The sequence below is a fragment of the Anomaloglossus baeobatrachus genome, chromosome 4 (assembly GCF_048569485.1).
Source record: "Anomaloglossus baeobatrachus isolate aAnoBae1 chromosome 4, aAnoBae1.hap1, whole genome shotgun sequence".
In the NCBI taxonomy this organism is placed as follows: Eukaryota; Metazoa; Chordata; class Amphibia; order Anura; family Aromobatidae; genus Anomaloglossus; species Anomaloglossus baeobatrachus.
In genome coordinates this window covers 655,201,463-655,226,806 of record NC_134356.1, presented here as the reverse complement: position 1 = coordinate 655,226,806, position 25,344 = coordinate 655,201,463, and the positions used below count along the sequence as shown (strand labels likewise).

Sequence of the window (25,344 nt, the reverse complement as noted above, 5' to 3'; positions counted from 1 at the left end):
GGGTTCCCCAGCCAAGATATATAAAGATATTAATTAGTATAGGATGTGGGATCAAAAAATGAAATTTTCCATAAAGTACCATGCCTTTCTTGACATTGCATCTCTTGTGACGAATAAAGAAGCAGGAAGTGCATACTAACCGACAGTCCCCGATTTTGCTGTACCTTTCCATAAGTGGTGGGATCGAACAAAACCATGATCAAGAATGGCTATTTTGCTTTTGTTTGTTTTTTTATGGGTCCTTGGGGGCAATGCCCACGTATCCTCAGGGGCAGGAACTAAATGGCCTACATTTCTGGTTGGGAATGTTGCTAAGTGTGCATATGACTTTAGTACTATGCTTCCCCGAAAATAAGATAGTGTATTTTTTCCCCAAAAAAATGCACCAGGGTTTATTTTTGGGGTAGGACTTATTTGTCGGTATCATTTAGTTATTATGCAGGTAGCAGAATACAGCATTGCTCGGAAATAATGGCACCATTTTTCGATCCCTGTCCTGATAACTTGTAAATAACCTGCTAGGACGAGATCCTGCTCCAGACTGTGGTCTCCATGCACGTTACTTGCGGTGCACCGGTACTTTCCACGGTGAGTGCCCTTCATGCTTGTGATTGTAATTGTTGTGTTATCGGCAGAGAATTGGACGTCAGAGGATGGGGTCTTCCATCTATAAGTAGGAGCCGGTTCACCGTCCGCTCTACAAGTCACCGTCACCTTGTCGCCATCATTGTGCAGGGGGGGATTCACTTTTATGTCTAATACCTCAGGTTTGTCTGAAAAAGGGAACAGAATATCACTGTAGATATTATTACATGCAGATTGGATGAAAAGAGAATCAGACACTTAAAGGGAATATGTCACCCATATGGCCATACAGTTAGCATAGAGCTGAAATTAGCCTCCTGGATGAGGAGTCATTTTGGAAAAATCATCTTGTATGTCTTTTATCTTCCGGGCTATGGGGTGTGTGCTGCCTGGAAGGTAAGACTGCCTCCAGTGTTCAATATCCCCAATTTCTCCTCCCCTTCTCTTTAGTTTGCCTGTGACGTCAGATGTGCAGTTGGAAATCCCGTGCATGTGTGACGCCCTGGCTGGGCCAGGTAGTCACAGATAGGGCCCCGCACTACACCAGTCCCCTAACAAGGTGACAACAGTCAAACATTTAAAACCCTAGTCACCCCCCTCAGAGCTTGATGGACACACCAGGGGGCGGAACCAGGCGGTTGGACGACGCCCACCGAGGAGTCTCAGACAGCCTGGGGCGGGAAAGTATGGAGTCTGTTAGTGGCGGTGAAGTGGAAGCAGGCCTGTGTTTCAGGCCTGAAGCTAACTGACAGGTGCCAGGGTACGAGCCCTGGTACCTTTGGCTAGGAGGCAGACGGAGGCCTCTGTCTGCAGGAGCCGGGAAGACGGCTCGGTGGAACCGAGGTGGATCGGGACAGGGTAGTGGCCCGCCGGTACTGACCCGGGGAACCGACTCGGAAACCGGAGCACAAAGGGGGGTACTCAGACCCTGAAGCTAAGTCCAGAAGCTACTGGGGGCTAGATAATTAACTGATTGCGGCCAGGACTATAGGTCCTGTCCCACCCAAAGTCCCGACTGAAGGCAACAGCCCAACGAGGGGGATAGAAATCCACCACCATGGCAGAGAGATCCCACGGGCCAGCGTCTGCGGGCAAAGGGCTCCTCAGGCAACCATAAGCCGGGGAGCGGACTCCTGAAGTTGCAAGCGCAGGTAGTCCACCATCACAAACAGGTGCAGGAGAAAGGCAGAGACCACCAACCGGGTCGGGGACCAGACTGCGGCCGGCTGCGGGCACCGACCACCATCACCTTGGTTTACCAGAGACTCATGTGTTTACTAATTGTGAGTACATCAGTGCCCTCCGGCCGCCCATCTCTCTGCACCGCCAAACACCCCCAACGGGTTCCGGGGCCACCATCCCTGCCCACGGAGGGGTTAACAACTTGCTGCATAACATCTCCCCCGGGTGCCCCGTAACTGCAGCGGTGGTGTCCACCTTCACCACATCCCGTGGGTGGCGTCATGAACTCAAACACGGCTCCGGCCGTACACCTATGTTCCCAAACCGCCAACCCCCTTTTGATCGACGTGACCGCAGGGCCCCCGGGTCCGGAGACCCTCGAGCCACCCACTGAAGGTCCGGATCCGAGCGGCTCAGCTGCTGCAGAGCATGGGGCGGCACACATGCGCAATCTGCCTGCCATCTCTCCGCTTCTCTGTAAAGTAGCAAAGACTTTCCGGTGCATGTGCATATTAAAATTGAAGCCTGGGCCCACAGAAGGATGGAACACTGCAGGAGAGAGACTGCAGGCAGAATGCGCATGCGCAGGATTTCTGGGCAGCCACCTGACGTCACATACATACTAAGGAGAAAGGGAGGAGACATTGGGTATAATGAAGACCGGACAGAGGCTGGTTATCTTCCAGACAGCACAAATCCCATAGCCTGGAAGTTAAGCCTGCCTCCGGTCTTCATTATCCCTAATTTCTCCTCCCCTTCTCTTTAGTTTGTCTGTGATTTCACGTGCGCAGTTGGAAATCCTGTGCATCTGCATTTGTGCTGCCCCGGCGTTAGTTGGGCTCCTCGGATCCGGGATCGTTTCTCCAGGGGGTCGTCAGGACCCAGCTTGGCGGACACTTTGATAAAGGGGGGGTATTTACAGGGGATAAGTTTGTGACGCCACCTGTGGGTTGCGGTAATGGAAGTACCGTTGCTGCTGTAAGTAGTACCGGGGCAGTTTTTAAGTGCTCCCAAGGGCTGGCACTTGGGACTTTAATGGGTTGCTTTCTCTGGAAAACCTTGTCCCCCATGGTGCGCTGATGCCCTCAGTCTCTGAGCTCTCTGGGAAGGTCCCTAAAGGTCCCCTTCCTCTGCAGGTCAATTGTCAGGACGTTGAATCGACTCCTGACCTAGGGTCCTGTACCCCGTCGTGCTCGGTACCAGTCAGTTCTTTTGGGCTTTCTGGTGCCGACAGTCCTCCAAGACTATGTCTCTTGCACCATTATCCAATGTCACTGCTACCGGTCCCCGACTCCTCTGGTCCCGAACCACTGTCTGCGACCCAACCTCGGTCCTTCTAACTCCCCGGGAGCTAACACTCCCCAGCTCCTCTTACTTTGAGGGCTCTCACTAGACTCTCTCTTGTTCCTCCTAGGAGTCTGCCTGACCCCTAGGTGGGTGGCCCTGTTACAGCTAGACCAACCCACCGGTGTGTCTGACAGGTCATGATGTGAGGTGTTGATTGGGATTTGTGGTGCTGATGGAGGTGACACCGATTTCTGGGAACTTGGAACCAGGGGGGATAGGTCCTGCACCCTGTGAGAAGGATGCAGTTCCCTTTAGCACCCTGATGTATTCGGGGAGCTACACATTCTGCCTGCAATCTCTCCACTACACTGTGAAGTAGCAGAGACTCTCCGGTGCCTATGCACATTAAAGTTGAAGCCTAGGCCCACAGAAAGGTGGACCAGTGCAGGGGAGAGATGGCAGGTAGAATGCGCATGCGCAGGATTTCTGGGTGCGCACCTGACGTCATAGGTATACTAAAGAGAAAGGGAAGAGAAATTGGGTATAATGAAGATATATTGGTGTCTTTATGGAAAAAATTGTTAATTGTTCAGAAATAGGATGGAGATAATATTCATGTATGTTGGTACTATTTGGTCATGGTGTGGCCGTATAATTATAGTGCCATTGATAATATTGGTCTTTTTACAGTCTCCTCCTGCATTCAGAAATAGTATAGAGGTAATATTTAGCTTGGTATAGTGTTGATATTCAGTCAAGGTGTGGCGGTATTATTATGGGGCCTTGTATATTGGTAACATTAGTAATATTCATCTTTTTATAGTATATATGTGACGCCCTGACATCGCAGGTAGTCACACCCTAGGCCCCCGCATAACACCTTCCCTCACCTAGGTTACATACAGCCGACCTGAAACCCTAGCCACCCCCCTCAGGGCAAGACAGGCACACCAGTGGACAGGAGCAGGCGGTTAGGAAATGCCCACCTAGGGGTCTAGACAGGAAAACCAGTAGTAAAAGTTCAAGTCAGAGAGTGAAGTCGGGAGTCAAGTTGAGAGGAGTGGAGGCAGGGGGCTAGGTGTAGCTCCAGCGGAGGTGAAGCTCGATTTGACAGGTACCAGGGTCGGAGCCCTGGTGCCTTGGCTAGGTGGCAGACGGTGATCTCTGTCAGCAGACGATGGGAAGACGGCAGCCGGAGATCCGAGGTGGACCGGGACAGGGTTGGAGCCCGTCGTTGCCGACACCGGAGAACCGACCCGGAAACCGTGCACAGAGGGGGTACTTGGACCCTGAAGCCAGGACCGGAACTAACGGCCTAGCTAATTAACAAATTGAGGGCAGGATTTTAGGTCCTGTACCAACCAAAGTCCCAAAAGCAGACAACAACCCACAGATAGTGATAGGGCAACCGCTAGGATAGATCCCCCGGGTCAGCGTCAGCGGGCACGGCTCCTCGGGTACACAACAAGCCGGGAGCGGACTCCCGTGTTCCATACCGGGAAGTCCAACACAGGCAAACACAGTGCAGAGGGAAAAAGACGGCGACCACCACCCCAGATGGGGGACCAGAGTACAACCGGCCACGGCGGCCGGCCACCAGCACCTTGGTTTACCCAAAGACTCATGTGATTTATTCAACTGTAAGTAACCAAACCTCCCCTGGTACGTCCGGGCGTGCAGGCCCCTGCCATCGCCATTCCCTGCACAGAGCCACTGGGCCCCAGGGCATTCATCCCTACCCACGGAGGGGTTAACATCCAGCTGCCATTCCATCTCCCCCAGGTGTCCCACAACAGCAGCGGTGGTGCCATCATTCACCACACACCGTGGGTGGCGTCACGAACTGAATACGGCCAAGCCCGTACAACTACGGCTCCCTTTTTATTTGGCGTGTCTGCGTGACCTCCGGGTCCAGAGGATCCCTCGAACCACACAGCGGTTCTGGATCCGAGCAGCTCGGCTGCTACAGGCGTGGGGGCGGCACATATAGCTCACTTTATTCAGTAATAGTACGGAGCTATTATATATCACTGTGTGGCGGTAATAAGTGTCACTCTATAAACGTTATACTTATGACTGCTTGTGGGGGTATGTATGTCTTATACTCCAGAAATGCCCTTGGAGGTGCCCAATATTAACATTGCAGTTCGTACAGTTCTAATTCAGTATTTTTGATGCCACTCTATATTTTGCCCACTCAGCTGGGTATACAGATACTTACACTGAACGGAAACTTCTACGGACTTGGAATCTCTATCAAAGTTTACAGCAATACAGGAATATGTGCCGGTCATATTTCTCAATGCTTTGTATTTTTCTCCCTCCTTGAACTTATCATTGCCTTTTGCACAGGTCACAGTGGGTAATGGATGTCCAGTGGCCTTACAATGGAAGCTGCTTTCCTGTCCTTCTATCCATACCTGTTTACCAGGGCAGTCTGTGAACTCGGGATCTCCTGGAGGAAATACATGAACATACAAATAATTATTATCATCAGCAGGAAAGCTACGTTACCCAGGATTATTCATGTTTATAGTCTCATTACCCAGAGTGCTGGCCCATAGTCTCATTACCCAGAGTGCTGGCCCATAGCCTCATTACCCTGAGTGCTGGATCATAGCTTCATTACCCAGAGTGCTGGCCCATAGCCTCATTACCCAAAGTGCTGGTCCATAGCCCCATTACCCTGAGTGCTGGACCATAGCTTCATTACCCAGAGTGCTGGCCCATAGCCTCATTACCCAGAATGCTGGCCCATAGCCTCATCACCCAGAGTGTGGGACCATAACCTCATCACTCAGAATGTGGGCCCATAGCCTCATCACTCAGAATGTGGGCCCATAGCCTCATCCCTAAGAGTGCTGGACCATAGCCTCATCACTCAGAATGTGGGCCCATAGGCTCATTAACCAGATGCTGACCTATAGCCTGATCACCCAGAATTCTGGCCCATAGCCTCATCACCCAGAATGCTGGCCCGTAGCCTCATCACCTAGAATGCTGGCCCATAGCCTTATCACCCAGAGTGCTGGCCCATAGCCTCATCACCCAGAATGCTGACCCATAGCCTCATCACCCAGAATACTGGCCCATAGCCTCATCACCCAGAATGCTGGCCCGTAGCCTCATCACCTAGAATGCTGGCCTATAGCCTTATCACCCAGAATGCTGGCCCATAGCCTCATCACCCAGAATACTGGCCCATAGCCTCATCACCCAGAATGCTGGCCCGTAGCCTCATCACCTAGAATGCTGGCCTATAGCCTTATCACCCAGAATGCTGGCCCATAGCCTCATCACCCAGAATGCTGACCCATAGCCTCATCACCCAGAATACTGGCCCATAGCCTCATCACCCAGAATGCTGGCCCGTAGCCTCATCACCTAGAATGCTGGCCTATAGCCTTATCACCCAGAATGCTGGCCCATAGCTTCATCACCCAGAATGCTGACCCATAGCCTCATCACCCAGAATACTGGCCCATAGACTCATCACCCAGAATGCTGACCCGTAGCCTCATCACCTAGAATGCTGGCCTATAGCCTTATCACCCAGAATGCTGACCCATAGCCTCATCACCCAGAATGCTGGTCCATAGACTCATCACCCAGAATGCTGGCCCATAGCCTCATCACTCACAATGTTGGCCCATAGACTCATCACCCAGAATGCTGGCCCATAGCCTCATCACCCAGAATGCTGGCCCATAGCCTCATCACCCAGAATGCTGGCCCATAGCCTCATCACCCAGAATGCTGGCCCATAGACTCATCACCCAGAATGCTGGCCCATAGCCTCATCACTCACAATGTTGGCCCATAGACTCATCACCCAGAATGCTGGCCCATAGCCTCATCACCCAGAATGCTGGCCCATAGCCTCATCACCCGGAATGCTGGCCCATAGCCTCATCACCCAGAATGCTGGCCCATAGACTCATCACCCAGAATGCTGGCCCATAGCCTCATCACTCACAATGTTGGCCCATAGACTCATCACCCAGAATGCTGGCCCATAGCCTCATCACCCAGAATACTGGCCCATAGCCTCATCACCCGGAATGCTGGCCCATAGCCTCATCACCCAGAATGCTGGCCCATAGCCTCATCACCCAGAATGCTGGCCCATAGACTCATCACCCAGAATGCTGGCCCATAGCCTCATCACTCACAATGTTGGCCCATAGACTCATCACCCAGAATGCTGGCCCATAGCCTCATCACCCAGAATACTGGCCCATAGCCTCATCACCCAGAATGCTGGTCCATAGCCTCATCACCCAGAATGCTGGCCCATAGCCTCATCACCCAGAATGCTGGTCCATAGCCTCATCACTCACAATGTTGGCCCATAGCCTCATCACCCAGAATGCTGGCCCATAGCCTCATTACCCGGTATGCTGGTTCATAGCCTCAGTAACCACATTGACACAATTTTCCCGGTGCTGGCTTAGAGGGTCATTACAAAATACTTAGCATTTCTATTGTATAGTTTAATTCCTACCACCAGCCCACAGTACCAGACAGAACAGCTCACTTTGGGTCAGGGCTTAGACAAACCCTATTCCTTTCAGTCTAGGACATAACCACATTTTCTGTGATTGTTTCTGAGAAATCAGGATAGTTCTGGTAAATGTAAAGGGGTTTTGCAGGACTAATTTTTTTCGATCTTTAATTTGCCTGAGCACTAACAGGCTGTTAGTTGCTAATTACTTGCCCTTACTGCCCTTGGCAATGTTTGCCGACTCAGCGGTCACAGGAAGTGATTCTGCAGCTTCCAATGGCATCACGTAGACAGAAAATCTGCTTCTCTTCTGCTCTGCTCTGTGGCTGCCCATGTAATACTGATTGACAGCTGGCTCCCCATTGCCTAACTGCGGGGAGCCATCAATCAGCATGACGTCAGCAGTCATGTCCCATCAATAGAACAGCCAGGAAGAGGAAGACCTGCTCTGTTGAGCAGCAGAGTCACGGGAAGGAGCGATTTGTGACCGCTCTAAGACGGGTAGAACAGGCAGGTAGCTACCAACTGCCTCCCTGTTGTTCCTCATCCCCATGGTAAAAAATTAAATTAGTCCCGAAAAATCACTTTAAGACTGTTGACAAATAAATTACCCAGAATTCTACAGTATCCACAAGACTAGTATATGACCTTACTGGAATTCCACAATAAATGTGTCTTCTTCAATATTTACTTTACCCTCATCCTCCCAATCTCATATATTATCCACTTTACCCAGTATTTCACAATACCTCGAATGCTAGTCAATGGCCACATTCCCCATAGCTCTAGATTTTTCATCAGGGCCTCAAATTATGAAAGGGATTGTCTCATCGTGGCAACCTCTACGAATGTCATTTTGATGGAGTTTCTTTCCAAAATCCCCCTATATGATCTCCAGCTGAGCCCCCCTTAGAGAGTAGCTAAACATTTTTTAGCTGAATTATTGATACACCTTTACAAAGTTATTAGTTATGAACTTTGACAATATTTATTTATACAGAGGACTGGCACAAAAGGAGATCAGCGGCAAAATCAGAGGCATGTGTGTAACAGTAAGTGTATGAAAACCATATAACATACACATACAGTGTCAAATAGCAATTGTGAGATGGTAAAACATGAGTGCTATGAAAAAATCATGATGAGGCAGGTATATAGTAACTGCCAATACAAAAGGATGGGCAAGAGTCATAGCATGTGCAAAAAAATATAAATGCCCCACACTGCGTATATATCAAGCATGACCCATACACATAGCACAGATGGTAATAGACTATTATGTACATATATATAACAATTGCATTGTATACACCAGTTTGCAGACACACTGACCGTCAGGTCAGACATAAGGAGTAAAGGGCAATGGGCAGCAAAAAACCTAAAGTAGGAGAGGCATACCCATAGTTCACACACAGCCTGTGAGTAGCAGAAAAGAGGTCCCCCTGGAGACCCCGACGCATACGTTTCACGATCCTATATTGGTATGATCATTTCATCAGGGAGATAACCACGCTGTGAGCAAGCCATGCTTTTAAACATGGCGCCAAACCTCCCTGGTCACTCCCCCACCGACGTCAGCACAGCCGCACCACAGGTGTTCCGGGCTCCGGAATCCCCAGCAATCAACGCCCATCAATACGGTATGCGCATGCGCGGGAATGGGGACGCGTCACCCACACCCGGCGCATGCGCAGGGGCGATTCAAGATGCCGAGGAGACCGGAAAGATATACCCGAAGGTGTAGCTGTCAGACGCAGGGAGGGAGGGACGAGGGAGGTGGCATAACACATAAACAAACGTGATCACGCGGACAAGGGAAGATGTAGAATACAGAAGATCTTCAGTCTTGAATATAAATCCTAATCCGTGATCACAGTCATGTAATGAATGAGTGAATGCCATGTGGAAGTATTCAGCGTTCCTTAGAAAGTGCCAGGAAAGACTTTTTTACTAAAATTAAAAACAAAATTTATATGATTAAAACGAGGCACTTAAAACCAGGAAGACAGGAGGAAGACAGTGATTATCACAAAAATGGTGCAAAGCTAAGATGTTCATTTAACCCCCTAGGGGACAGTGTTCCCAAGGTGTAAATCCATCGGGTTTCACGTTGGGCTAAAATTTTCCGTACGTTCCCTCCCCTTGCGCCCCCATGAATAACATCAATGCCCCTAACAAGTAGGGATTTTGAATCACAATCATGGAAGGCACGAAAATGACGTGGAAGGGTCTTTAAGCTAGAAGTATCGACCACCGTCCGGGCCGCAGCAATGTCCCTCACATGTTCCCTCACACGTTTACGTAATTCTCTGCTGGTAAGACCTACATATATCATGCGGCAGCCGCACTTGGCATAGTAAATCACATTGCTGGTGCCGCATGATATATAATGCCGAATGTCATAACTGCGGTCACCATCAGCAGAAGTGAAGGACGAAGTGCGAAGGACACTGCTGCAGGCCAGACAGTGGCCGCAAGGAAAACAGCCCTTAAGGGGACTACCAAGGTCCAGGAAAGTACTGGGCTGATGTGGAATGTAATGACTCCGGACAAGAATGTCACGTAGATTACGTGACCTGCGAGGTGTCATGAGGGGGCTATTAGACAATAAATTCCGAAGGGTGGGATCAGACTGAAGAACCCCCCAATGCCTGTTCAAAATAGATCGCATGCTATTCCACTCATGGTTATATGTGGAGATGAACCGAATTGAACCTGAATCAGAGGAGCTGCCAGACTTGGCCGCGCCACCATAAAGCAAGGTAGAACGAGGGGTATGTTTGGCTTGTAAATACGCTCTTTTAATGCTCCTATTACTATAGCCCCGCTCTTGAAACCGAATCGTAAGGTCCGCCGCTTGCTCCTCAAACTTAAGGTCAGAGGAGCAAATGCGCTTCATGCGCAAAAATTGACCTGTCGGAATGGCCCGAATAGTAGACTGATCATGGGACGACGAGGCATGCAGCAAGGAGTTAACCGAAGTTGTTTTGTGGAAAACATCAGTCTGGATAACCCAATTGTCATCAATTTCAATATCAATATCAAGGAAATCCAAACGCCTTGCGTTACTCTTATGGGTTAACCTAATATTAAAAGAATTCATGCCTAGTCGGCCCATGAACTCGTCAAGTTGCTCCGCCTTGCCCGCCCACAAAATAAACAAATCATCTATGTATCGCAACCAGCACTGCACATGAGCATCGGCCGGCCCGCCCCCGTCGCAAAGCAAACCCCTCTCCCAGTACCCCAGGAAGAGGTTTGCGTACGAAGGCGCGCAGGCTGCGCCCATGGCAGTGCCGCGTTGCTGCAAATAATAATTATCTTTAAATAAGAAAAAGTTGTGGGTGAGGACAAAGCGGAGCAACTCAAGGATTAAGTCACACATCGGGCCATCCCGACCGGAATCCAACAAAAAATGCTTAGTAGCCTCAAGTCCATCCTCATGGCGAATGCAGGTGTAGAGGGACTCAACATCTGCAGTAGCAAGCAGTGTCCCCTCATCCGCAGAGATGCCATCTATCCTCCTGAGAACGTCACGGACATATGAGGGGAGTGTTTCAACCAGTGGTTTTAGGTAATAGTCAATAAATCGACATATTGGCTCACACAACCCCTCAATGCCGGACACGATGGGACGACCAGGAGGACAAAGGGCATCTTTGTGGATTTTTGGCAGTAGATAGAAAGTAGATATTTTTGGAAAACGTACTGTGAGTCCCTCTACAACCTGCTTACTGATGATGCCATCATCACATGCTCTGCCGAGGATAGACTGGAGTTGAGCGGAAAAGGTTTGAGCGGGGCTATAGTGGAGTCGGTGGTAGGTAGCCTTATCACGTAGCTGGTGAAGTGCCTCCCTCTCGTACATGATAGTGGGCCAGATCACGATGTTTCCCCCCTTGTCCGCAGGCTTGATAACAATGTCGTCCAACTTGTCCAGGGACTCAATCGCCAGTCTATCTTGATGTGTTAAATTATCATAGCGACGTTTCCTGGACAATTTTTCGAAATCACTGACAACAAGTTTAGTGAATATCTCAACAGCAGGACAAACGGACAAGGGGGGAAACCTGGTCGATCTGGGTAAGGCACATGATGGAAATGTATCTTGCGAAGTAGGCGCAACCTCGTCTAGCAGCTCCTCGAGATCCCGTATAGCCTGCTGTTCATTAGGGTCCAATGGTCCTCCAGAGAGGATGCGTTTATTATGAAGCTTACTTAAAACAACCTTCCGAGCAAAAAGATATAAATCTTTCACTGCTGTGAAGCAGTGAAAGGAATGGGTAGGTGAAAAAGATAGTCCCCTAGACAGAACATCAATCTGGGAGGTGGAGAGGGTATGGTTAGACAGATTTATTACCTGTGGTGCTTTGCACTTGCCCGTATTGGGCTGTTGCTGTCTGGACTTGAGCCTTGTCAGGATGCCACTGGTTTGACCAATCTCCATGTCAGATTCATCAGTATCACTAGGAACCGTATTAAGTCGTCCCACTGAGCCAGCACCTCGTATCCTGGAAAATGAACGCGATCTAGATCAGCGTCCTGCCACGTTTGATCGCCATCTATAAACGCGGTCTTGATGGAAGTCGTTTTGATCGCGTTGAAACTTTTTGATTTTTAAAGTTTTAATTTCCTTTTCCAGGCGTGCTAGGTCAGACTCATTCTGACTAGTGAACTTGGCCAAAGCCTCTGCCGACATGCTTTCTTTAATTATGGTCAGAAGTTTCTCCATCTCCCCCTCCATCTCCGAGGTCGAGGCACTGTCTAGTTCACTTAGAAGGCTGAGGAATCCCTTTGAACAGGCATTGGAAAACTCCTCCCAGAGAGATTTAATTTGTTTGGATTTCCTTGATATTGATATTGAAATTGATGAAAATTGGGTTATCCAGACGGATGTTTTCCGCAAATCAACTTCGGTTAACTCCTTGCTGCATGCCTCGTCGTCCCATGATCAGTCTACTATTCGGGCCATTCCGACAGGTCAATTTTTGCGCATGAAGCGCATTTGCTCCTCTGACCTTAAGTTTGAGGAGCAAGCGGCGGACCTTACGATTCGGTTTCAAGAGCGGGGCTATAGTAATAGGAGCATTAAAAGAGCTTACTTACGGGCAAAACATACCCCTCGTTCTACCTTGCTTTATGGTGGCGCGGCTAAGTCTGGCAGCTCCTCTGATTCAGGTTCAATTCGGTTCATCTCCACATATAACCATGAGTGGAATAGCATGCGATCTATTTTGAACAGGCATTGGGGGGTTCTTCAGTCTGATCCCACCCTTCGGAATTTATTGTCTAATAGCCCCCTCATGACACCTTGCAGGTCACGTAATCTACGTGACATTCTTGTCCGGAGTCATTACATTCCACGTCAGCCCAGTACTTTCCTGGACCTTGGTAGTCCCCTTAAGGGCTGTTTTCCTTGCGGCCACTGTCTGGCCTGCAGCAATGTCCTTCGCACTTCGTCCTTCACTTCTGTGGATGGTGACCGCAGTTATGACATTCGGCATTATATATCATGCGGCACCAGCAATGTGATTTACTATGCCACGTGCGGCTGCCGCATGATATATGTAGGTCTTACCAGCAGAGAATTACGTAAACGTGTGAGGGAACATGTGAGGGACATTGCTGCGGCCCGGACGGTGGTCGATACTTCTAGCTTAAAGACCCTTCCACGTCATTTTCGTGCCTTCCATGATTGTGATTCAAGATCCCTACTTGTTAGGGGCATTGATGTTATTCATGGGGGCGCAAGGGGAGGGAACGTACGGAAAATTTTAGCCCAACGTGAAACCCGCTGGATTTACACCTTGGGAACACTGTCCCCAAGGGGGTTAAATGAACATCTTAGCTTTGCACCATTTTTGTGATAATCACTGTCTTCCTCCTGTCTTCCTGGTTTTAAGTGCCTCGTTTTAATCATATAAATTTTGTTTTTAATTTTAGTAAAAAAGTCTTTCCTGGCACTTTCTAAGGAACGCTGAATACTTCCGCATGGCATTCACTCATTCATTACATGACTGTGATCACGGATTAGGATTTATATTCAAGACTGAAGATCTTCTGTATTCTACATCTTTCCTTGTCCGCGTGATCACGTTTGTTTATGTGTTATGCCACCTCCCTCGTCCCTCCCTCCCTGCGTCTCACAGCTACACCTCCGGGTATATCTTTCCGGTCTCCTCGGCATCTTGAATCGCCCCTGCGCATGCGCCGGGTGTGGGTGATGCGTCCCCATTCCCGCGCATGCGCATACCGTATTGATGGGCGTTGATTGCTGGGGATTCCGGAGCCCGGAACACCTGTGGTGCGGCTGTGCTGACGTCGGTGGGGGAGTGACCAGGGAGGTTTGGCGCCATGTTTAAAAGCATGGCTTGCTCACAGCGTGGTTATCCCCCTGATGAAATGATCATACCAATATAGGATCGTGAAACGTATGCGTCGGGGTCTCCAGGGGGACCTCTTTGCTGCTACTCACAGGCTGTGTGTGGACTATGGGTATGCCTCTCCTACTTTAGGTTTTTTGCTGCCCATTGCCCTTTACTCCTTATGTCTGACCTGACGGTCAGTGTGTCTGCAAACTGGTGTATACAATGCAATTGTTATATATATGTACATAATAGTCTATTACCATCTGTGCTATGTGTATGGGTCATGCTTGATATATACGCAGTGTGGGGCATTTATATTTTTTTGCACATGCTATGACTCTTGCCCATCCTTTTGTATTGGCAGTTACTATATACCTGCCTCATCATGATTTTTTCATAGCACTCATGTTTTACCATCTCACAATTGCTATTTGATAAACTCACCATCCGTGCTGTGTTTATGGCTTATGGGTTATGTCTGACACATATTAGTGTGGGGCATTTATCTTGTGCTCATGCCATGACTTTTGCCCATTTTCTTGTATTTGGCAGTTACTATATACCTGCCTCAATTATGCTTTCTTCATAGCACTCCATGTTTATATTACCATCTCACGGTTGCTATTTGACACTGTATGTGTATGTTATATGGTTTTCATACACTAACTGTTACACACATGCCTCTGATTTTGCCGCTGATCTCCTTTTGTGCCAGTCCTCTGTATAAATAAATATTGTCATTTTGCATTACACTCTGCTTGTCCTCCTTGTTTTTCATATGTTTAGAGTGTGCCATGTAGGAAGGTGTACCATGCTATCCTTTTCCTACCTTTATATTGTGGCTTTCTGCCTTCTAGTTATGAACTTTGTAATACATTTTATTGCTTTACTTTGCTTCCTTTTCTCCCAAATGCCATGTTTTTAGTGCTGCTTTATCTGCCTTGTTCATGCACTTGGAGTTGCTGATTTGAACTGCAACTGTATCTGTTGTGAATGTCATCTGATGAGTGATGATTTGGAGCTCCCTCTGGTGGTCAGGACTGGGGGTGAAGATGACTGTACCTCAACAGGTGGGGGAGTTAATTGGGAGTTTGGGTAGCCCAATTGCAAATCAGCCTGGGCTAAATAGAAGAGCAGTGTCTGCTAGCTGGGGCCGGTATAGATGTTGTTCCTCTGTCTCTGAATTGGCTTGGAGTTTGTCCTTCCATTTATCTTGTGCCTGTCCTATTCCAGATAAGTTTCAAGTTATTTGCTTTATTGCCTGATCCACACCTAAGGGTGTTTGTTTTTCTTTTTGTTTTGCTTAAAGTCTGTTTTCTTGCAGGAGAGGAATTGTCTTTCTGTTTTGATGAGCATGGGGGTTTGCCCTCTGCAGGCCCCACTGCAAGAAAAGGCAGAGTCTCCCTGTTCTATTTTATTATTTGCACTTTTGTATTTCTTGTGTTATTTTTGGTATTTTGTTTCTCCCATTATTTACAAGAGTACCTGATATAGTGGGGAAGAGTCCGTGTGTTGTAAATATTTTTCTTATCAGGAAATTCGTATTATTCCGCAGGGTTATGCACTGTCCACAATCAGTTATCTGTCCTGTCCTGTGCTACCTTGGAAGTCGCGCTTCGCCTTTGCTAATTTATATTTCCTGTCTGAGCATTGTGTTTTCTTATATCACCGTTGCCTTTTTATGTTGGGGGCTTGCTATTCCTTTGGGGAATACTCTGAGGCAAGATAGGTTTCCTCATTTCTATCTGTGAGGTGTAGTAAGCTTCTCCAGCTGTGATGTGGCGTCTAGATGTGTTTAGGAACGCTCCACGGCTACTTCTAGTGTTGTCCAATAGATAGGGGATTGCGGTCAGCTCAGTTTCCAACTACTCTTGTGTTTTTTCTGCTTATGGGATTTTTGTGATCATCCACGGTGACCAGATCATAACATGTATCTATATCTATACTGCAGTGAAGTTTGTTTGCTCCCATCCCTCATCCTCAGACTTGGGGAGTGTTTGTTTTGTAAATTAGTGCCTGAGTATGAAGGAATGGAGCAGAGAAGATCGCGCTGCGGTATGGATATCTGATACAGCTGCAAATCAGCTGCTCTAAGTGCATGAACAAGGCGGCTAAAACAGCTCTTTCAGCATGGATTCTGGAAGAAAATAAAGCAAATTTAGGTAATGGAGTTTATTACAAAGATTCGGAAGTTTACAAGTGTTGATCGGAAATTATATTAAAAAAAGTTTAGTATTTCAGCTTTAATTAAAGTAGATAAAATTGTAAACTTGACATTTCTATTGAGCGGAAGATATTTTCATCAGTGAGTGTCTTGGTCATATCCATTCATACTTACTTTGTAAATACATTTTCTCTGGCTTGCTCTGGGTTTTAAAATAAGCCTCACATACGAATTCCATCTTGTCCATCTCTTTGGTGACCTCCACTGTACACTTTTTGCTGGTGTACATCACTTTGTCGGACCCTTCTTCTTTCTTCTGATTACAGCTAGTTAACGTTGTGTTTCCTTTTATCTCCAAGCTCACCTCCACGTCTGCCATGCCTCCTAATTTGCACGTGATATCCGTGTCTTCCTCCTCATTGATCTTATCTTCGAAACTCAGTTCTGGAATAGGTAGATCCGGTGACGCTAGAAAAATAAGAAGTCAATTACAATAAATTGGACTCAATCAATGCGGACTCTAATACTGCATACAAGGCTTGTTAAAGGGGCAGAATGGCCACCAAAATAGAGGACAAGTTTGATGTTTGAACTTAAGGAAGAAAACTTGAATAATAAAAAAAAAAATATGTATTCCTATTACAAAAAAAATTGCAACGATGAAGGATTTAGGTGTATTAATTATACAATAAAAATGGCGTTCAATGCCAGTCTGCTGCATGGAAAGCCAACAAAATATTGGCCTATGTTAGAAAGGGCATGGCGGCTGGGTAAGAAATAATTATTGCATTGGTGTGGCCATAGATACATATTTATATTCCAGTTTTAGGCAAAAGTTCATACATGGAGAAAGTAGCATCTCAATTATTAAGATATATGGAAAATCTTTGTTTTAAAGAAAGGTTGTCAAAACTTAATTAATTTACTCTAGTACTACTCTGGGGTACTACCATAGCCTAATAGTTGATTTACCCTAGTGCCGATGACATTGCGATGTGATGGGAGGCTTAGTCCACAGGCCTTATGCCATGTCATGATGTTACCGGTGCCTAGTGTGATGTTACTCACTACTTACAGGCAGTGTAGATTGAAGAGTAGTCAGGAAAGTCGGGGTCTGATAACAGGAGGACACAGATGAGCGCAAGGAGTAAACAGAAGAGTAGTCAGGTCACAATTTGAGGGTCAGAAATCCAGTACAGGGAGAAAACAGACGTGGTCAAGAAACAGTCCGAGATCAAAAGGCAGGAGGTCATGGCAGGAACAGGGTGCGGGCAGAGAGGAGTCAAATAAAAGTCTGGGGTCAGAACACAAAGATCAGAACACTAGCAGAGGCAACAGCACAACAGCAGAACCAGAAAATACAACTGGCAAGGTCCTGGGCGAGCATGCTCAGTAAAGAAGCCTGAGCAATGACTAGGAAGATGGAACACCTGAGTAATCAGCACCAACATGGAATCTTGCACTGTCAATCAAGCTGCTAGCTCAGTAACTCAGGAAAGCGCAGGAGAGCATCTCCAAAGGCAAAATGCTCTGCACAGAAGAATTGTGTCACTGCCAGGTCTGTAACCTGGAAATCGCAGCAGAGCATCTTCTAGTCTGCGAGATGCTCTGCACAGAGGAATCATGACACCTAGTAATCGCAATATGCCAACGGAAGACGGTGTCACTGCTTTGGTCCAGTGACAAAGGTGAAGCAAAGTGGGTCTGACAAGGGTACTACATATTCAATATTTCAGTGATCTTCTGTCTTAGCTTCATTGTTAGTAAAGTTGAAACAAGACACGTGTCCATCAAGGTCAATGAAAGAATGCAAAATATAAAGGAGAAAATGGGTTACTATAGTTAAATCCAAGTCCGTGCACACAGAGTCTTTAAGACATTGGTGGAACCACCTAGTATTCCAAGACGAATCCACTTCAGAAAGAAGTTGGCGCTCCTTTTTGGTTGTTTTGTCATTTTTTTTCCAGCAGCTCCTGCCGGCGACTTTTGCTCTATTCCTCTGTAAATAGAGTAAGCAACCTGGAGAATGAACATGTTACTGCTGTAAACCGCTTCAAGGTTTCCAAACTCCGAAAAGGTCAAAAGAAGTGACATAAGAGGGGATGTGCACAGCAATGTCGTTTTGACATTGCTGTGTCCTATATTTTTTTTAGTGCTTTTGCTACTTCTTTTTCAGGAATGTGCCTGAGAAAGACATCATGTGCACACACCCTGAAAGAGCAAGTTTTTCCCATCAATGGTTCCCACTATGACCAGTACTTTAACCCTTTACCGACATGTCATGTATGGGTAAATCATATGCTGGATCCCTTAATTTGATGCAGGCTTGCAAGCCAAACCTTTATCTTTCCAGGCAGATGACAGCTGTGATAATCAGCCATGGAACGAAGCTCTGCTCATGGCTATTAATCTGTTAAATGCAGCTATCAATCTGTGACAGCGGCATTTACACTGCGCCTGCATGGGTGTGTATCATTCTGTTCACCCATTGGGGCGTCCATGACGTAATTGCAGAGCGGTGAGGGATTTCCATGATGGCTGGGGCTCTGCTGAAGATCCCTGTTCTTCTCCTGACTGTACCCCTGTGAAAAGCAGCCTGTGGCTGGCCCTCATAGGGTTCTGTGATGTCTGCTATATACAGCAATGCTATGGCATTTATACCCTAAAATGAATGCTGTAAATAAAAAAAATAAATCACTTTTTCCCTATTTTGCCACACTTGAAATTACATCACATGATAAAACGAATGGTGTCATTCAAAAGTAACACTCCTTCCGCAAAAAACGAGACCTCACATGGCTGTCGACGGGAGTGAAAAAGCTATGGCTCTTGGAATAAAAGGAGAAAGAAACTAAATCGGAAAATTGCCTGGTCGGGAAGGGGTTAAAGGGGTTGTCCAACACCAAGGGGGATTTCATACTAAATATCTGTCAATTTAACCCCTTAAGGACCAAGCCACTGTGTACGTTAATGTACGAGCCTCATTTTTCAATTCTGACCAGTGTCACTTAATCAGTTAATAACTATGGAATCTTTCAACAAATCCCGGTGATTCTGAAATTATTTTTCATGACATATTGTACTTCATGATAGTAAATTTAGGTCAATCCAATTCGCGTTTATTTATAAAAATATCCAAAATTTGAAAAAAAATTTAAAAATCTTCAAACTTTTAGTTTTTATTCTCTTAAACCAGAAAGTCATACCGCACAAAATAGTTAATAAATAACATTTACCACATGTCTGCTTTATGTCAGCATCATCCTTAAAGTTACTTTTGTTTTTTTTTTTTTAAGTTGTTAAGGTTTGAAATTTTATCAGCAATTTTTCTTTTTTTTTCAATGACATTTACAAAACCTATATTTTTAGGGACAACTTCACATTTTAAATGAATTTGAGAGTCTTCAATATCAGAAAACCCACAAACAAGACCCCATTTTAAAATCTGCGCCCCTCAATTTATTCAAAACTGCATTCAGAAAGTTTGCTTAATCTTTTGTGGTTTCGCAGGAATTAATTCAACCTAAAATAGAAGAAATGAAAAATTTCATTTTTTAACTAAAATGTCGCCTTAGCCCCACACTTTTTGCTTTTACAAGGGTAATAGGTGAAGATGGACCTACAGTTTGTTGTGAAATTTCTCCTGAGTTCATCGATACCCTATATGTTGTTGAAAACTACTGTTAGGGCACACGGTAGGGCTCAGAAGGGAAGTAGTGCGGTATAATTTTTGGAGCATAATTTTGGCTTGAATAGTGTCAAATGGTGTTTGGCTCTTAACTTTAAACTTGTCATGGTGGCTTCAGACGCTGTTCAGACCACAGACTCTGACACTCCTCACTATACTTTCTCTGGTGCTTCTGAGTTGCACAGTCAGGCTCAGACGTTGACCAGTTGTGTGCTCATTAGTGATCGGACTAGCAGGTGTTAGTTTCTGCTAGCCTGCTGGTTGCCTTTTGGATCACATGTTGTGGGAGACCTATCACAGGTACTCCCCACCTTTTTACAATGGAGGAATTTGTCTTCCCATGCTGACTATAGCTTTTTGCTTATCCAGTCTGTGTGCTGCTGTGTTCCAGTAACTGGTGATTTACTGTGTGTTGCTTGGTGTACTGTGGACTTCCTCCATGTTCTTTGTTTTCCGCCTTATCATTTGTTGTCTGATAACTTTGTGTGTGTGCTGTGTGATAGAGTTTTGGTTTCCCCTGTTTGTTTATCACTGTTGGTGTTAACACGCTCCTGTCCTGGCCCCCCCTAGGGTACAGAAGGAGAGGGTATTAGATCAGGTTTGGTCCGGAGCAGGGTCAGGCTGGCAGCTCAGATATCCTCACCATCAGAATCAACTCTGAGATAAGGGATAGCCATGGCCCCCCTATTCTGAGGGCCAGTCTAATAGCCCCAGTCCCTGCTCTTCCTTGATCCCTGTGATAAATACATTGTGAACACCATGTTGCACTTGCAGAGCCTCCGAGGTGCAAAAACAGCAGAAATCCCCCACATGTGACCTCAAATTGGAAACTAGACCCCTCAAGGAATTCATAGACTGGTGTAGTGACCATCTTGATCTTACACGTGATTAAGAATTTTATAATATTGGGTTCTGAAAATTAAATATGACTTTATTTTTCCATGAAAATGTTACTTTAGCCCCAAATTTTACATTTTCAGAATGGTAGCAAGAAGGATTGCGCAACAAATTTATGGATCCGTTTTCTCCTTAGCACAATGATACCTCACATGCGGTTGTGTGACGCCCTAGACTAGCCAGAAAGTCACGGACAGGCCCTTGCACAAACACCAGTCCCCTAAAAAGGTAACAGCAGCCAACCTAAAAACCCTGAGTCACCCCTCTCAGGTCTTGACGTTCACCCCAGGGGGTGGAGCCAGGCAGTTGGCCACGCCCACCGAGGAGTTCAGATAGCCTGAGGCGGGAAAACACAACAGATCCGTTAGGAGGGAGAGGAGAGTGGAGTAGTTGGAAAGGAGAGGAGTTAGAAGGAGTAAACGTCTGTCATGGATCTGGGTCGTAGCCCAGATACCCTGTGGCCAGGAGGCAGACGGTGGTTGCCGGCTGCAGGAGCCGGTAAGACGGCTGGTGGAACCGTAAGGGACCGCAGGGTAGTGGCCCGCTGGTACTGAACCGGGGAACCAACTGGAAACCGGAGCACCAGGAAGGGTACTCAGACCCAGAACGAGGCCCAGAAACCACTGGACTGAGTCGAATTAACTGATTGGGGTCTGGACCTTAGGTTCTTTCCCACCCAAGTCCCGACTGAAGACAACAGCCCAACTAGGGGGATAGAGGGCCACCGCTTATGCAGAGAGATCCCACGGGCCAGCGTCTGCGGGCAAACGGGCTCTCTCAACACACACACAAAGCTGGGGAGCGGACTCCCGTTGCTGAGGCATAGGCAGTCAACACAACATAAAGAGGTGCAGGAGAAAGGCAGGACCACCAAACCGGGTGGGGGACCAGACGCAGCCGGCTGCAGGCACCGACCACCATCTTTTTGGTTTACCAGAGACTCTGGTATATCTCTCATAGTGAGTACAACAGTGCCCTCGGGCCGCGCACCACCCCGCATCGCACCAACACGCCCGCGGTCCTACATCCTAACCCCAACAACCGGGCCCCGGGACCATCAACCCCCCTACCCACGGAGGGATCAACACCTGGCTGCGCAACTCCGTCCCCAGGAGCCTAGTCAACGGCAGCGGTGGTGTCCACACTCACCACGACCCGTGGGTGGCATCAGGAACTTAAACCCAAAACCGCGGCTCCGGCCGTGAACCTCCCCACCGAAACCCCTCACGTAGCGCCAGCCTCCATTCAGAGCGACGTGACCCCCGGGTCCGGAGGCGCTCAAGCCACCCACCGACGAGCCTGGATCCGAGCGGCTCGGCTGCGGCCAAGCCCCGGGGCGGTACAGTTGGAAAGTACTGTTTGGGTACACAGCAGGGCTAGGAAGGGAAGGAGCGCCATTTCACTTTTGGAGTGAATTTTTACAGGAACAGATTGGGGACGCCATGTCACATTTAGAGAGCCCCTAAGGTGCCAAAACAGCAGAAACCCCGACAAATGAGCGGACCCATAGACTTGAATGGGTGTGTGCCATTTGATTCTTGGAGGCAAATCGTGCATGCAGCAATTTTTTTTTCCATCAGTGAAAAAAGATTTGTTAATCTGCACTGGCCCATTAAATAACAATGGTCTGAGTGCGATCTGAGTTTTTGACGAAGAGTATTCGGACTGAAAATATGATTGTGTGCACGATGTCTCATGGAATTTTGCGCAAACTTCGCCAACTGTCATGGTGGCGCTGGGTTCCGTTCATATTGCAGATTCTGACACTCTGCCCAATGGTTTCTCTGTTGTCTGGGATCAACACCAGCAGACTCGGGAGTCGACCTGCTGTGTGCTGATTCATAGACAGGCTAGCAAGTTAATCTCTGCTGGTCTGCTTGCTCCTTTGGTCACATGTTGTGTGGAGGCCTATCATATCCTAGTTATGCTGGTTGAAACCTTCCACCAATGCCAGCTATAGTTTACTCTAAGTTGGTCTGCGCTGTGTTGCGTCCGAGACTTACTGGTGAAAGTTGTGCTCATTAATTGGTGCGGTTGTGGAGTTTACCTTTGTTGTTTTGTAGCTTCCTTCCTGCTCTTGTTTTTCCTCCTTAGTCTCTTATTGGTGCATGCTGTGTGACAGAGTTTTCAGAGTTTTGGTTTTTCCTTGTCTGTCTTTATCTGTGAGCTTTCATTACACTCCTGTCGCGTTACTCCCTGGGGAAAGGGGAATCAGATCAGGACAGGTCAAGAGTAGGGACAGGAAGGAGACTCAGGCCTCTCTACCATTAAGAGTATCCCTGAGGATAGGAACATCCGAGCGCCCCCTAGCTTGAGAGAGAGCTTAGGTATCCCAGTTCCTCATTATCCAATAGACATCGTGACACACAAAGCCTTAATATGTCTTCTAATTGAAATGTTAGAGATAGCTCTAGTGAAAGATCGAAATGTAATGCTGTCCTGAAACATTTCATTTAATGCCTCACGTAAAATGTCTCAATTCTATATTTTTCACTAATTGTATTATAGTCTTTGAAAATTCAGTAAATTCTATCAAAATAGATCAAACTACTCAAAATGAGGATAAGATAAACCTGATAATCAACATATATTTTGGGAATTTTCTGAAATTAAAAAACAACTAAACTATGTTTTATTTTTTTATAATTTTATTCAGAATGGAAGGTTTTAAAAAAAAAAAAAAAAAAATCTTGCAGATCATTTTATTACAGGATTTCTTTTTTATTCCTGTAAAAAAAAAAAAAAAAAAATCAATATAAGAGGCTTCCAATCCCCTGCGTTTCCCCAGTCAGCAGACTGAACTAAATTGGAGTACAGATGCTGGCAGTGAAAAAGTCATCTCATGTGTCTTACTAACTCTGGGGATAACCAGCTGCAGGAAATTGTTCTGATAAGCACAAAACTCAAATCAGACCATACCACATCTCCTGGGGAGGATGCAAGTATACAGATAGCACAGCATGGGAGCTGCTTCTTTCTCTGAGGTAAAACATTTCCCTGACTACTCAAAAACAATGTTTTACCTCACAGAAAAAAATGTTTTACCTTGGATACTGCACCTTCAGTACTGCAGGTTAACCTTATAGCTGCAGGTTATAATTGTGCCCCTGCTATGTATTGTGTGATGGCCATACCTGGACATACAGGAAAATGGTCTGATCATACCACATCTCCTGGGTTGGGGAGGATAGAAAAGATAGTATACAAGTAGCATAGCATGGTATCGCTCTGCTTCTTTCTCTGAGGTAAAACATTTCTGTGCTTGCTCAAAAACAATGTTTTGCCTCACACAAAAAATGTTTTACCTTGGATACTGCACTTTCAATACTGCAGTCAAGCACCTTAACCTGCAGGTTAACCCTATAACTGCAGGTTATAATTGTGCCCCTGCTATGTACTGTGTAATGTCCATGCCTGAACATACAGGAACATGGACTGATCATACCACATCTCCTAGGCCGGGGAGGATGCAAAAGATAGTATACAGATAGCACAGCATGGGATATAAGCTGCTTCTTTCTCTGAGGTAAAACATTTCCATGTCCGCTCAAAAACAATGTTTTACCTTACAGAAATAAGGTTTTACCTTGGATACCGTACTTTCAGTATTTCAACCAGGCATCTTACCCCACAGCTACAGGTTAACCCTATAGCTGCAGATTATAATTGTGCCACTGCTGTGTAATGGCCATGGAGGAAGCAAAAGAGAGTATACAGATAGAACAGCATGGGATATCAGCTGCTTCTTTCTCTAAGGTAAAACATTTCCTTATCTGCTCAAAAACAATGTTTTACCTCACAGAAAAAATCTTTTACTTCTGGTACCGCACTTTCAGTACTTCAGACGGGCACCTTAACCTGCAGATTAACCTTATAGCTTCAGGTTAATAGCTTTATGAGATATGACAGGTTCCCTTTAAGGAGTCTGTGGTGTGATGCCATCCTGTAGACTTCAGGCCTCAAGGGACCTGTGGACTCGAAAGGGAAAGTGGGAGGACAGGAAGTCTATGGCTCCATGGTCTACCAAAGGTTTTAACGGTACCCTTATATTTTGCTTTTCTCCTTGTTTACGCTATTGTTTAGTGTGACTCCCTGGCAAACCAGGTGGTCACACATTAGGCCCCCGCATAACACCATCTCTCACTGGGTTACATACAGCCGACCTGAAACCCTAGTCACCCCCCTCAGGGCAAGACAGGCACACCAGTGGGCGGGACCAGGCGGTTAGGGAACGTCTACCTAGGAGTTTAGACAGCCCGGGGTGGAAAAACAGACAGTTTTAAGTTGAAGTTCAAGTTGAGAGGCGTGTGGGCTGGAGCTAGGTGTAGCTCCAGCGGTGGAGAAGCTCAGCTTGAACGGTGCCAGGGTTGGAGCCCTGGTACCTTGGCTAGGTGGCAGACAGTGGTCTCCGTCGGCAGGTGATGGGAAGACGGCAGCCGGAGATCCGAGGTGGACCGGGACAGGGTTGGAGCCCGCCGGTACCGACACCAGAAACCCGACCTGGAAACCGTGCACAGAGGGGGTACCCGGATCCTGAAGCCTGGACCGGAACCAACGGCCTAGCTAATCAACTGATTTAGGGCAGGATTATAGGTCCTGTCCCAACCAAAGTCCCAAAAGCAGACAACCACCCACAGAGAGGGATAGGGCAACCGCCAGGGCCCATAGA

At 47.0% G+C, this 25,344-nt stretch overlaps 1 protein-coding gene across 2 annotated transcripts in view; it reads right to left on the bottom strand.

Annotated features, from left to right (window-relative positions):
* The window catches only part of LOC142304274 (intercellular adhesion molecule 5-like), an 86,473-nt gene that overhangs the window by 11,959 nt on the left and 49,170 nt on the right, over nucleotides 1-25,344 (bottom strand). For both annotated transcript variants that reach the window (XM_075346496.1, XM_075346495.1), the window contains exons 3-5: nucleotides 16,265-16,558; nucleotides 5,276-5,509; nucleotides 516-773 (exon numbers count right to left, since the gene is read on the bottom strand). In XM_075346496.1, the coding sequence (XP_075202611.1) occupies nucleotides 516-773; nucleotides 5,276-5,509; nucleotides 16,265-16,558 (786 nt within the window). The remainder of the gene's footprint in view (nucleotides 1-515; nucleotides 774-5,275; nucleotides 5,510-16,264; nucleotides 16,559-25,344) is intronic.